Here is a 12,331-nt window from a genome sequence, read left to right on the forward strand (position 1 = left end):
CGACGATGATGAGGATGATGACGAGGAGGACGACATGGCCGCCCGCCTTGGCCTCAGCCCCAGCTTGGGGTTTGGCCAGGAGCCGTCAAGCCAGCCCCCGAGCGGGCTGACGCCGTCAGTCCCCGGAGTCGGGGCGTCGGGGTCCCGGCCCGAGGGGCGAGGGCAACCCGAGAGGGCACCTGACCTCTCGGCTGGAGGAGCTGAGGTGACCCCGGGGGGCCAGGCCGGGGCGTCTGCTCCCCGAGAGCCGCCGCTCGCGCCGGCAGCGCAGGGAGGCGACCCTCAGGTCACCGTGACAGTGCCTGGGCAATCTGCCCCCCGGGCGTCCAAAGCAAGGGTGGTGCCGAAGTTGCCGGCGAAGCGGACTTCGGCGGCGGTTCCGGGGGCCGGGATCCAAGAGACTTCCCCCCAGGCACGGTGGATCATGGCCCGGAGCGGGTAAGTATCTCGGAATGTCTTCGTCCTGGCTTTCCATTCATATGTCCCGGCCGTGATTTTTCTTTTTTCCTCAGCAAGCGAAGCCATGGCCTGATCGACCTGGCACCCCGGAAGGCCCTTAAGACGACGCCGGCCTGTGCGGTCAGCGCCGCTCCGGGCCTTGCCGTTCAGCCGACCCTTTCGCAAGGCGTTCCACCTCAGGGGGCTCGGGCGGCACCGGTCGTCGTGGAGCAGGTTCCCGAGGCTGGCTCTTCTGCCAAGGCGGCCATTGTGATAGGGGAGGTGGCTGACGCTGACGTGGTCCCGAGCCCACCGGACGTGTCGGCGCCCGCCGCTATCGAAGTCGCCGCCGTCCCAGTCGGAGAGCGACCGGTTGCTGCCGACGTCGAGACGGCTGATGCGTCGGCGCTTGGTGCCTCGGAAGAGGGGGGCGTGGAGGCGCGATCCATCCCGCCGGGCGGCAGCCTCGTCGCTGTGTGGCAGAGCTCCGAGGGCCGGCGCCAGTTGCTCCGGTTCCGGACCCGCGAGGCCTCGGACCCCGTCTTCGTTCTCGATGATGAACGGGAGGACCAGTCCTCGGATGAGCTCCGCGAGTGTGCTGAAGCAACGGTGGGGTCGCTCCAATCGTCGCTGGAGGTTTTCTGCAGGGACGTCCCCAAAATCCTCCAGGTAACGGTTTCAGGCATACCTTTTCTCTTCTGTGACTGAGGCGTTCTTCGTGACGCCCTGCTTCCTTCCCTCAGGATCTGACGGATCGGAGCGCCGCCAAGTCATCGTTCATCCGCCGCGAGGTCGACGTCTGGGGCTCGCTGCGATCCCTGAGGACCTCGCTCGCTGGGGCTACTGCGCACCTTTCTCAGCAGGGTGCCGAGGTAGCGGACCTCCAGTTGCTCTGCACTGACCTGAGAGCCGAGGCGGCAGCGGCGCGCGCGGAGGCGGCCGCGGCGCGTGCAGAAGCGCAACGGCAGCGGTCGGAGTTCGACCGGGTCGTCGAGGAGCGGGACCAATCTCGGGGCCGGGCTGCCGAGGTCGAAAGCCGGGTCGAAACCCTTGCAGCCGACTTAGCCGTAGCCCAGGTCACGGCCTCGGAGCAGCGTGCCCGAGCCGGAGGTACGCCTTGGCCATCCTTGGTTCTCGTTCCTGTTTGTTCCCTCTGCTTGTGTTTGAGATCTTTCTTCTGGCTGTTCGCAGAGCTCGAGTCTGCCCTTGATGAGTCCGCCAAGGCACTTGCCGAGGCGCTTGCCGGGGCGGCCGAGCAGAGGGAGGCCGACCATGCGGCCATGTCCGAAGCCGTCTCGGACGTTTATCGGATCCTTGGCTTCGGCGACGTCCCCTCAGGAAGCTCCCCTCAAAGTCGCCTTCAAGCCTTGGGTGATCACGTGCGCGGCAGACTCCGCGAGGCGCTACACCACGGTGTCAGGCGGGCCTTCGCCGTGCTCGCTTCCCACTATGTTGTGGACCTGGAGCGGGTTAGTGAGGGGTATTGTCTTCCTGATGAAGACGAAGCTGGCCTGGCAGAAGTCCAGCGGCTCAACGCGGTCGCCGCGGGTCCGAGCGCAGTGCTGGCGACCACCTTTGAGGCGGAGATCCTCCCCCCTGCGTCGTCGCCGGAAGCCGAGATGGACTTTACCGGAGGCAGGGACGGAGCTGAAGGCGCGGCTCCTTCCCAAGGCGACGCCTAACTCCGTTGGAACAGTTTCTGTTGGATGCACGTGTGTCTTTCTGCGGCCGCTGAGGCCTGAACACTTTGTTTCCATTGCATGAAGTCGTACTCCTCTTCCTTTTATTTTGCGTGTCTGGCTTTGCCTGTCAATAACAGGGTGGCTTCCCGAGTAGGGGTCATTTTTCGTGGCGGGTGATGAGTGAGGTGTCCCTAACCCGGAGGCATAGGAATTCCTTGGCTCAGTCGGCCTTGCCACTTACATGCACCCACGTTCGCTCCTTGGGGCCCTGCTTCTGACATAGCCGGGAGAACGCAAAAGCCTTTTTGACCGAAAATTTTGGATGCGGAGAGGTACGCCCAGTCTTGACGCAGAGGGGTTCCCCCCTTTTTAGCCCCCGAGGGAGGGTCGGGCTCTGCCGAGGCGAGGTTGACCCTTCCTTGACGACTGAGACTTTTGTGGGTGCGTGTAGCCCCCGGGTGCCCCCAGCGAGGGCTCGGGGTGCTGTGCGATGGTCGCGATCTTCTCCGGGTTGGCTTCGATGCCCCGCTTGGAGATGATGAACCCCAAGACCATGCCCTGGGGCACCCCGAGGACCCACCTTTCGGGGTTGAGCTTGACGCTTTTCGCCTCTTTTATGGACTTCGCCGCCATTAGCTTGTGGATCTTCTCGTCTATGGCTCTGCGCTTCTCCTCGTCGAATCGGCGCAGAGGCTGCTTGACGGGTCGGGCTCCGGCCTGAATATCCAGCGAGTGCTCGGCGACATCCCTCGGTATGCCGGGCATGTCTGAGGGACTCCACGCAAAGACGTCGGCGTTCGCGCGGAGGAAGTCGACGAGCACCACTTCCTATTTGGGATCGAGTCCGGAGCCGATCCGGATTTGCTTGGAGACGTCGCCACTGGGGTCGAGGGGGACGGCTTTAACCATCTCCACTGGCTCGAAGTTGCCGGCATGACGCTTCACGTCTGGCACCTCTTTGGAGAGGCTTTCCAGGTCGGCGATGAGGGCCTCGGACTCGGCGAGGGCCTTGGCGTACTCCACGCACTCCTCGTCGCATTCGAACGCGTGCTTGTACGTGGGGCCGACGGTGATGACCCCGTTGGGGCCCGACATCTTGAGCTTCAGGTAGGTGTAGTTGGGGACGGCCATGAACTTCGCGTAGCATGGCCTTCCCAGTACCGCGTGGTAGGTTCCTCGGAACCCAACCACCTCGAACGTCAGGGTCTCCCTTCAGAAGTTGGAGGGCGTTCCGAAGCAGACGGGAAGGTCGAGTCGTCCGAGGGGCTGGACGCGCTTCCCGGGAATGATCCCGTGGAAGGGCGCAGCGCCTGCTCGGACGGAGGACAGATCGACGCGCAGGAGCCCGAGGGTCTCGGCGTAGATGATGTTGAGGATGCTGCCTCCATCCATAAGGACCTTGGTGAGCCTGACGTCGCCGATGACGGGGTCGACGACGAGCGGGTATTTCCCCGGGCTCGGCACGTGGTCGGAATGGTCGGCTTGGTCGAAGGTGATGGGCTTGTCGGACCAGTCCAGGTAGACTGGCGCCGCCACCTTCACCGAGCAGACCTCCCGGCGCTCTTGCTTGCGATGCCGAGCTGAGGCATTCGCCGCATGCCCACCGTAGATCATGAAGCAGTCGCGGACCTCGGGGAACTCTCCTGCTTGGTGATCTTCCTTCTTGTCGTCGTCGCGGGCCCTGCCACCCTCCGCGGGTGGCCCGGCCCTGTGGAAGTGGCGCCGAAGCATGACGCACTCCTCAAGGGTGTGCTTGACGGGCCCCTGATGATAGGGGCACGGCTCCTTGAGCATCTTGTCAGAGAGGTTGGCACCTCCGGGGGGTTTCCGAGGGTTCTTGTACTCGGCGGCGACGACAAGGTCCGCGTCGGCGGCGTCGCGTTTCGCTTGCGACTTCTTCTTGCCTTTCTTCTTGGCGCCGCGCTGAGTTGACGCCTCGGGAGCATCTTCCGATGGGCGGCCCTGGGGCTGCTTGTCCTTTCGGAAGATAGCCTCGACTGCCTCCTGGCCGGAGGCGAACTTGGTGGCGATGTCCATCAGCTCGCTCGCCCTGGTGGGGGTCTTGCGACCCAACTTGCTCACCAGGTCGCGGCAGGTGGTGCCGGCGAGGAACGCGCCGATGACATCCGAGTCGGTGATGTTGGGCAGCTCGGTGCGCTGCTTCGAGAATCACCGGATGTAGTCCCGGAGGGACTCTCCCGGCTGCTGTCGGCAGCTTCGGAGGTCCCAGGAATTCCCGGGGCGCACGTACGTGCCCTAGAAATTGCCGGCGAAGGCTTGGACTAGGTCGTCCCAGTTGGAGATCTGCCCCGGAGGCAGGTGCTCCAACCAGGCGCGAGCGGTGTCGGAGAGGAACAGGGGGAGGTTGCAGATGATGAGGTTGTCGTCGTCCGTTCCACCCAGTTGGCAGGCCAGACGGTAGTCCGCGAGCCACAGTCCCGGTCTCGTCTCCCCCGAGTACTTTGCGATAGTAGTCGGGGTCGGAACCGGGTCGGGAACGGTGCCCGTCGGATGGCCCGGCTGAAGGCCTGCGGACCGGGCGGTTCGGGCGAGGGACTCCGATCGTCCCCGCTGTCGTAGCATCCCCCACGCCTGGGGTGGTAGCCTCGGCGCACCCTCTCGTCGAGGTGGGCCCAACGGTCGCGGTGATGGTGCTCGTTGCCGAGGCGGCCCGGGGCCGCAGGCGCGGTGTTGCGCGTGCGCCCGGTGTAGACCGAGGCTTCCCGCATGAATCGGGAAGTCGCGGCATGAGGTTCCGAGGGGTATCCCTGCCTTCGGGAGGCAGAGCTCTCGGCCCGTCGGACCGCGGCGCCTTCCAGGAGATTCTTGAGCTCCCCCTGGATTCGCCGACCCTCGGTGGTGGATGGCTCCGGCATCGCGCGGAGGAGCATCGCTGCTGCAGCCAGGTTTTGGCCGACCCCACTAGATGCGGGTGGTGGCCTGACCCTGGCGTCGTCGGCGACGCGGTGCTGGAAACCCTGGGGCAGATGACGTATTTCTCCGGCCGGGGGTTGGCCCGCCCATGCCTGCCCGACGTCCCGGCGGATCGGCTCAAGTGCTCCTGTTCCCTCATCGAGCCTGGCCAGCACCCCGCGGATTTGCTCGAGCTGTGGGTCATGGCCCCCCGCCTGAACGGGGACCACAGCTAGCTCCCGTGGGATGTCAACGCGGGGCACCGGCCTAGGGAGATCACCGTCCTCCGGCATGCCGAGATGATTGCCTCCGGAGGGACCCCCTAGATCGACGTGGAAACATTCGCGGCTTGGGCCGCAGTCCTCGTCGTCGAGGCTGCGGCTACCGTCGGAACAGTCGGAGAGGCAGTAGTCACATGCGATCTTGAAGCCCCGCATGGCACTGGGGTTGCCAAGTCCAGAGAAATCCCAACAGATGCTGGGCTCGTCGTCTTCCTCGGACCCGGAGGGCCCGTAGGTCGAGACGTCCGTCAGCCGGTCCCAAGGCGACCGCGTGCGAAACCCAGAGGGTTTGAACTCGCCTCTACGAGAGCGTCCGCCAGAGCGAGGTCGCTAGGCGAGTAGAGGCTGAATCCAAATGACGTAGGATGGGAATCGGTCGGTACCTCTTGGTCGACGAGCGGCGATGAAGTCACGTCGGGGACTGACTGCATCGTCGTCTCAGGTACGAGGGTGACGTCCAGCAAGCTCTCCGCGAGCGCGCTGGCGTCGTCCGCTTGTTCGAGATTGGCGTGTCGCGGGGAGACGGCGCTCGTCTTCGTCTCAGGCGCGAAGTCGATACCCGGTGCGCCCCTCGTTGGGGTGTCGGCGCTGTCGACTCGCTCGACAGCCAACGAGGCGCCGCCTCCTGCTTGGCCTTGGTTGCCCTGCCTTCCCCTCCGTCGGCGGGGAAGAAAGCGGGACGAGCTCGAATGTTGTTCTTCCACCACGCGGGGAAGACGTCGTCGATTCCGCCGCCGGCGGGTGGGCTGTCGGCCGCCATTGTCGTTGTCGCGCGGCGGTGGAAGGAGTATCATGTTGTAGCTGCCGTCGAAGGACATGAACTCAAGACTCCCGAAACGGAGCACTGTCCCGGGTCGGAGAGGTTGCTGGAGACTGCCCATCTGGAGCTTGACGGGAAGCTGTTTGTCTACACGCAGTAGGCCCCTACCTGGCGCGCCAACTGCCGGCGTTCCGAGACCGGGGGGGTCCCTTGGGCCGACGAGTGAGTGTCGCCGCGTGCCCCAGCCCAGATGGGTCGAGCGCGAGGGCGAGCGCGAAGGGGGGAGAAGCGAGGTGGCCGGAGACCGGCGTGAGAGAGGTGGGAATCCCGCGGCCTTCGTGTTCGTCCTGCGCCCAGGTCGGGTGCGCTTGCAGTAGGGGGTTACAAGCGTCCACGCGGGAGAGGGAAGCGAGCGGCCCCAAGAGAGCGCCTGTCTCGTCCTCGTCCCCGCGCGGCCAACCCTCTCTAAGAGGGCCCTGGTCTTTCCTTTTATAGGCGTAAGGAGAGGATCCAGGTGTACAATGGGGGGTGTAGCAGAGTGCTACGTGTCTAGCGGGGGAGAGCTAGCGCCCTAAGTACATGCCGATGTGGCAGCCGGAGAGGTTTTGGCACCCAGCCGGTGTGATGTCGTGGCCGTCGGAGGAGCGATGGAGCCTGGCGGAGGGACAGCTGTCGGAGCGGTTGGGTCCTTGCTGACGTCCTCTTGCTTCCGTAAGGGGGCTGAGAGCCGCCGTCGTCACAGAGCATGCGAGGCGCCATCATTGCCTACCTGGCGGAGCTAGCCAGATGGGACACCGATCTTGTTCCCTGCGGCCCGAGTCAGCTCGGTGTAGGGTGATGATGGCGCTTCCTGTTGACGCGGCTGGCCTGCGCCCTAGGTTGGGCGATGTGGAGGCTCCTCCGAAGCCGGGGTCGAGTCTGTCTTCCATGGCCGAGGCCGAGTCCGAGCCCCTGGGTCGAGCGAGGCGGAGGTCGTCGGCAGAGGCCAGGGCGGAGTCCGAGCCCTGGGGTCGGGCGAAGCGGAGTTCGTCGTCTTCTGGGGCTGAGCCCGAGTCCGAGCCCTGGGTCGGGCGGAGCGGAGTTCGCCGTCTTCCGGGACTTAGCCCGAGTCCGAGCCCTGGGTCGGGCGGAGCGGAGTTCGCCGTCTTCCGGGACTTAGCCCGAGTCCGAGCCCTGGGTCGGGCGGAGCGGAGTTCGCCGTCTTCCGAGACTTAGCCCGAGTCCGAGCCCTGGGTCGGGCGGAGCGGAGTTCGCCGTCTTCCGGGACCTAGCCCGAGTCCGAGCCCTGGGTCGGGCAGAGCGGAGTTCGCCGTCTTCCGGGACCTAGCCCGAGTCCGAGCCCTGGGTCGGGCGAAGCGGAGCTTCCTATGGTGCCTTTGGCAGGGCCTGACTGCCTGTCAGTCTCACTCTATCAAGTGGTACTGCAGCCGGAGTGGCGCAGGCGGCGTTGTCCTTCTGTCAGGCCGGTCAGTGGAGCGGCGAAGTGACGGCGGTCACTTCGGCTCTGCCGGGGGGCGCGCGTCAGGATAAAGGTGTCAGGCCACCTTTGCATTAAATGCTCCTGCGACTTGGTCGGTCGGTGCGGCGATTTAGTCAGGGTTGCTTCTTAGCGAAGGCAGGGCCTCGGGCGAGCCGGAGATATGTCCGCCGTTGGAGGGGGGCCTCGGGCGAGACGGAAATCCTCCGGGGTCGGCTGCCCTTGTCCGAGGCTAGGCTCGGGCGAGGCGTGATCGAGACGCTCGAATGGACTGATCCCTGACTTAATCGCACCCATCAGGCCTTTGTATCTTTATGCTGATGGGGGTTACCAGCTGAGAATTAGGAGTCTCGAGGGTACCCCTAATTATGGTCCCCGACAACTAGAATGGTCAATTCATTGGGGACCACACGCCGTGACTATATCAACCACGAGCGAAGCTACGTTGATAGTGCTGGATGCAAATGCACCCACGGAAAAATCAATTTTAATTATAGTCAGCAGATTTTTATAGTGTATGCACCCGTAGTGGGCCAAAATCATGCACCCCTAAGGCCCAGACTTCTCAACAAATGAAAAAATCATGTAGCAGCCTGGCAGCCCATCCAAATACAAAAGCCCCAATCGTGTAGCAGCCTGACATTTACCCATGCTGCCCAGCTGCGCCCTAGCTTCTTCAACCAGCGCCGTCACGATTCACCGTTCCGGCCAAGCAGCAAGTTGCTGGGGGTTCACGAAGACGAAGCAAGCTTGCAAGCAGCAAGCTGCTGCAGCCTGCAAGTCTGCGCACGGAGGCCAGAGGCTAGAGGCTGCACGCTCCCACCTCCCATGGCTCCGGTGCGTGATAGATTGAGTGCGTCCAAACCTAGCTTGAGTTGCTTCTAATTTTTTAATTAGCTTTACTTATTTTTATGTTGTTTTTCATGTATAATTGTATATGGCATATAATTGCAATTTTCATTTGATCAAATGCTAGCTAAATTGATGGAGCGTTTCTATAAAAGAAAAGCACCAGAACCAAATAGTAATGCAATTGGGGGTTCACCTAAAGGTGATATCAATTGGGAAGAGGAGATTAAATATGATCCAGGACTGAGGAAATTAATAGATGAGTACCATCCTAATCAGAGAGAGAGGGTGAGAAGAAAGTATTTGCAGAATGGACCATCGCAACCTCGCACATGCAGTTTTCCATGCTCAGAAATTGGAGGAAATCTGAGAAGATTTATTCTAGAATGGTTTGATGAGTTTGGAAGTTGGCTTGAATACAGTGAATCCAAAGACAAAGCTTATTGTTTTTGTTGCTTCTTGTTTAGAGATAAGAAAGATCCTGGATATGACGCGTTTGTTGTTACTGGTTGGAATGGCTATCATAGAAAAGAAAGGCTAAAATTACATGTGGGCAATGTTGGTAGCTTACACAACAAAGCAATGAAGAAGTGTGATGATCTATTGAAAACAAAACAACATATTAATGTTGCATTTAGAAGTCAAAGTGAAGCGGGAAAGAAGGCATATTTGACTCATCTAAATGGGTCCATTAATGTCGCTAGGATATTAGTGAAGCAAGGCTTGTCTTTTCGGGGTCATGATGAATCTGAGAAGTCTTACAACAAAGGAAATTTTAGGGAATTTCGTGATTACACAACAGAGCAAAATCCAGAATTGCGTAAGGTAACAGGTAAAAATGCATCAGCTAATAGTCTTTTAGTGGCTCCTGAAATCCAGAGGGATATTGTTAAGTGCTTTGCAAATGAAATATTGCATTCTATTCTTGAGGAACTTGGAGCTGATGTTTTTTCCTTGCTAGTTGATGAGTCTAGAGATGTTTCTTGGAAAGAACAAATGGCTATTGTTTTGCGGTATGTTGATCAATGTGGAATTGTCAAAGAGAGATTTGTTGGTTTGGTTTATGTTGCAGAAACAACATCATTTCCCTCAAGTCTTCTATTGATGTCATGTTTGCAAAACTTAAACTAAGCTTAAAGCAAGTCAGAGGCCAAGGCTATGATGGTGCCAGTAATATGAGAGGTGAATTTAATGGATTGCAATCACTAATCATGAGAGAAAGTCCCTCAGCTTATTATGTTCATTGCTTTGCTCACCAACTTCAATTAGTCCTTATCACAGTTGTTAGAAAGCATGAAGGTGTTAGTGAATTCTTTACAAAGATCTATGACTTGTTGACTGTTGTGGGTGGCTCAGCTAAGAGGAGAGACTTGATTAGAGATATCAATCATGAGCATTTGAGTAAAGCGCTAGGTTGTGGACAACTTGAAACTGGGATAGGTGAAAGGGAAATGTGCCCTTGGGCCATTTCTAAGTATTTTGGTGATTGAGTGCCAACATAAGTGGACTTATGGTAATATATGCAAAGTGATGGACAAAGTGCAAATCAAGTCTAAAGGTATGTTTCTAGACTTGGTACATTGTTTTGGAGACTAATGTTTTGTGTCTAAGTGCTGGAAACAGGAGAAATCAAATTGGAAAAGAGATGGCTTTGTTCAGCCACAGTCAGCTCGGTCTGGGTGCACCGGACTGTCCGGTGGTGCACCGGACAGTGTCCGGTGCGCCTTTCTGGCGACTGTCAACTGGCTGCTCTTGGGAGGCGATCAACGGCGTACGGCTATAAATCACCGGACTGTCCGGTGGTGCACCGGACTGTCCGATGAGCCATTCACAGGCGAAGTCGTCGCTCTCGGGAAGTGATTAACGGCGTACGGCTATAATTCACCGGACTGTCCGGTGAGGCACCGGACTGTCCGGTGAGCCAACAGTCAGCCGGGCCAACGGTCGGCCGAGGATTCCGCGCGTGACGCGTGGCCGAGCCAACGGTCACAAGGGGGAACCGGACTGTCCGGTGTGCACCGGACAGTGTCCGGTGCGCCAACGACTCTGAACCTGCAACGGTCGGCTTCACCAAATAAGGAAAGAAATCCGCACCGGACAGTGTCCGGTGGTGCATCGGACTGTCTGGTGCGCCAGGCGATAGAAGGCAAGAATTGCCTTCCTGGAATGCTCTCAACGGCTCCTAGCTGCCTTGGGGCTATAAAAGGGACCCCTATGCGCATGGAGATGTACAACAAGCATTCTCTAAGCATTCCCAAGCACCAAGACTTCAATTCCGTGCATTCGATTCTTTGTGATAGCAACTAGAGCTCCATTTGAGTAGTGTACTCTTCGGGTTGTGTTGAGAGCTCGTGTTGCGACTTGTGTGCGTGTTGTTGCTCTGATTTTTGTGTCTTGTGTGCGTTGCTCATCCCATCCTTACTTCCGTGCTTCTTTGTGAACATCTTTGTAAGGGCGAGAGACTCCAAGTTGTGGAGATTCCTCGCAAGCGGGATATAGTAAAGCAAAGCAAAACACCGTGGTATTCAAGTGGGTCGTTGGACTGCTTGAGAGGGGTTGATTGCAACCCTCGTCCGTTAGGACGCCATAACATGGAGTAGGCAAGTGTTGGACTTGGCCGAACCACGGGATAAACCACTATGCCATCTCTGTGTTGATCTTCTTGTGGTTATTGTGTTTTGCTAAAACTCCTCTCTAGCCACTTGGCATTATTGTGCTAACTCCTAATCAAGTTTTGTGGCATTAAGTTTTAAGTTTTACAGGATCACCTATTCACCCCCCTCTAGGTGCTCTCAATTGGTATCAGAGCCGTTCTCTTCACGTGAGGGACTAATCGCCCGAAGAGATGGATCCTAAGGGCAAGGGGATTGTGATCAATGATAAGGAGAAGGAGTCCTTCATCAACGAGCCGAAAGATGACAAGCCTACCGACTCGGGCTCGGGCCACAAACGAAAAGATGGGAAGAAGAAGAAGACGAGGCGCATCAAGGAGATCGTCTACTACGACGACAGCGACGAGTCCTCTTCTTCCCAAAAGGACAACGACAACGACTACGAGAAAAGGAAGACGGCTAATTCAAACTTATCTTTTGATTATTCTCGTATTCCGCATAGTTCAAATGCACATTTGCTTTCCATTCCTCTTGACAAACCTCCACACTTTGATGGGGAGGACTACGGATTTTGGAGTCACAAAATGCATAGTCACTTGTTCTCTCTCCATCCAAGCATATGGGAGATAGTAGAGAGTGGAATGAAATTTGATAGTACTGATAGTCCCATGTTCATTAATGAGCAAATTCACAAAAATGCACAAGCTACTACTGTTCTTCTAGCTTCATTGTGCAGGGACGAATACCATAAGGTGAGCGGCTTGGATAACGCCAAGCAGATCTGAGACACCCTCAAGATCTCACATGAGGGAAACGACGTCACCATGCTCACCAAGATGGAGTTGGTGGAGGGCGAACTTGGGAGATTCGCAATGATCAGGGGCGAGGAGCCAACCCAAACGTACAACCGGCTCAAGACCCTCGTCAACAAAATAAGGAGCTATGGAAGCACGCGATGGACGGACCACGACGTCGTCCGCCTAATGCTAAGGTCTTTTACTGTCCTTGATCCACATCTTGTGAACAATATTCGTGAGAATCCTAGGTACACCAAGATGACGCCCGAGGAGATACTTGGAAAGTTCGTAAGCGGGCGGATGATGATCAAGGAGGCTAGATGAGAGCACCTAGAGGGGGGGTGAATAGGTGATCCTGTAAAAACTTAAACTTAAGCCACAAAAACTTGTTAAGGGTTAGTACAAGTATGGCCAAGTGGCTAGAGTGAAGTCTCAACAAAACACAGTACCACAAGAGAATCAAGCACAGAGTGACACAGTGGTTTTATCCCGTGGTTCGGCCAAGACCAACGCTTGCCTACT

At 58.1% G+C, this 12,331-nt stretch overlaps 1 protein-coding gene across 1 annotated transcript; it reads left to right on the forward strand.

The window, feature by feature from the left end:
• Positions 1–8,212: 8,212 nt before the first annotated feature.
• On the forward strand, positions 8,213–9,996 carry LOC103653902 (zinc finger MYM-type protein 1-like). The gene is made up of 2 exons (XM_020551894.2): positions 8,213–8,388; positions 8,528–9,996. Exon 2 carries the CDS (start codon positions 8,536–8,538, stop codon positions 9,529–9,531), a length of 996 nt encoding a protein of 331 aa, XP_020407483.1. The 5' UTR covers positions 8,213–8,388; positions 8,528–8,535; the 3' UTR covers positions 9,532–9,996.
• Positions 9,997–12,331: the final 2,335 nt, after the last annotated feature.

Source organism: Zea mays, chromosome 4, assembly GCF_902167145.1.
Source record: "Zea mays cultivar B73 chromosome 4, Zm-B73-REFERENCE-NAM-5.0, whole genome shotgun sequence".
Lineage (NCBI taxonomy): Eukaryota > Viridiplantae > Streptophyta > Magnoliopsida > Poales > Poaceae > Zea > Zea mays.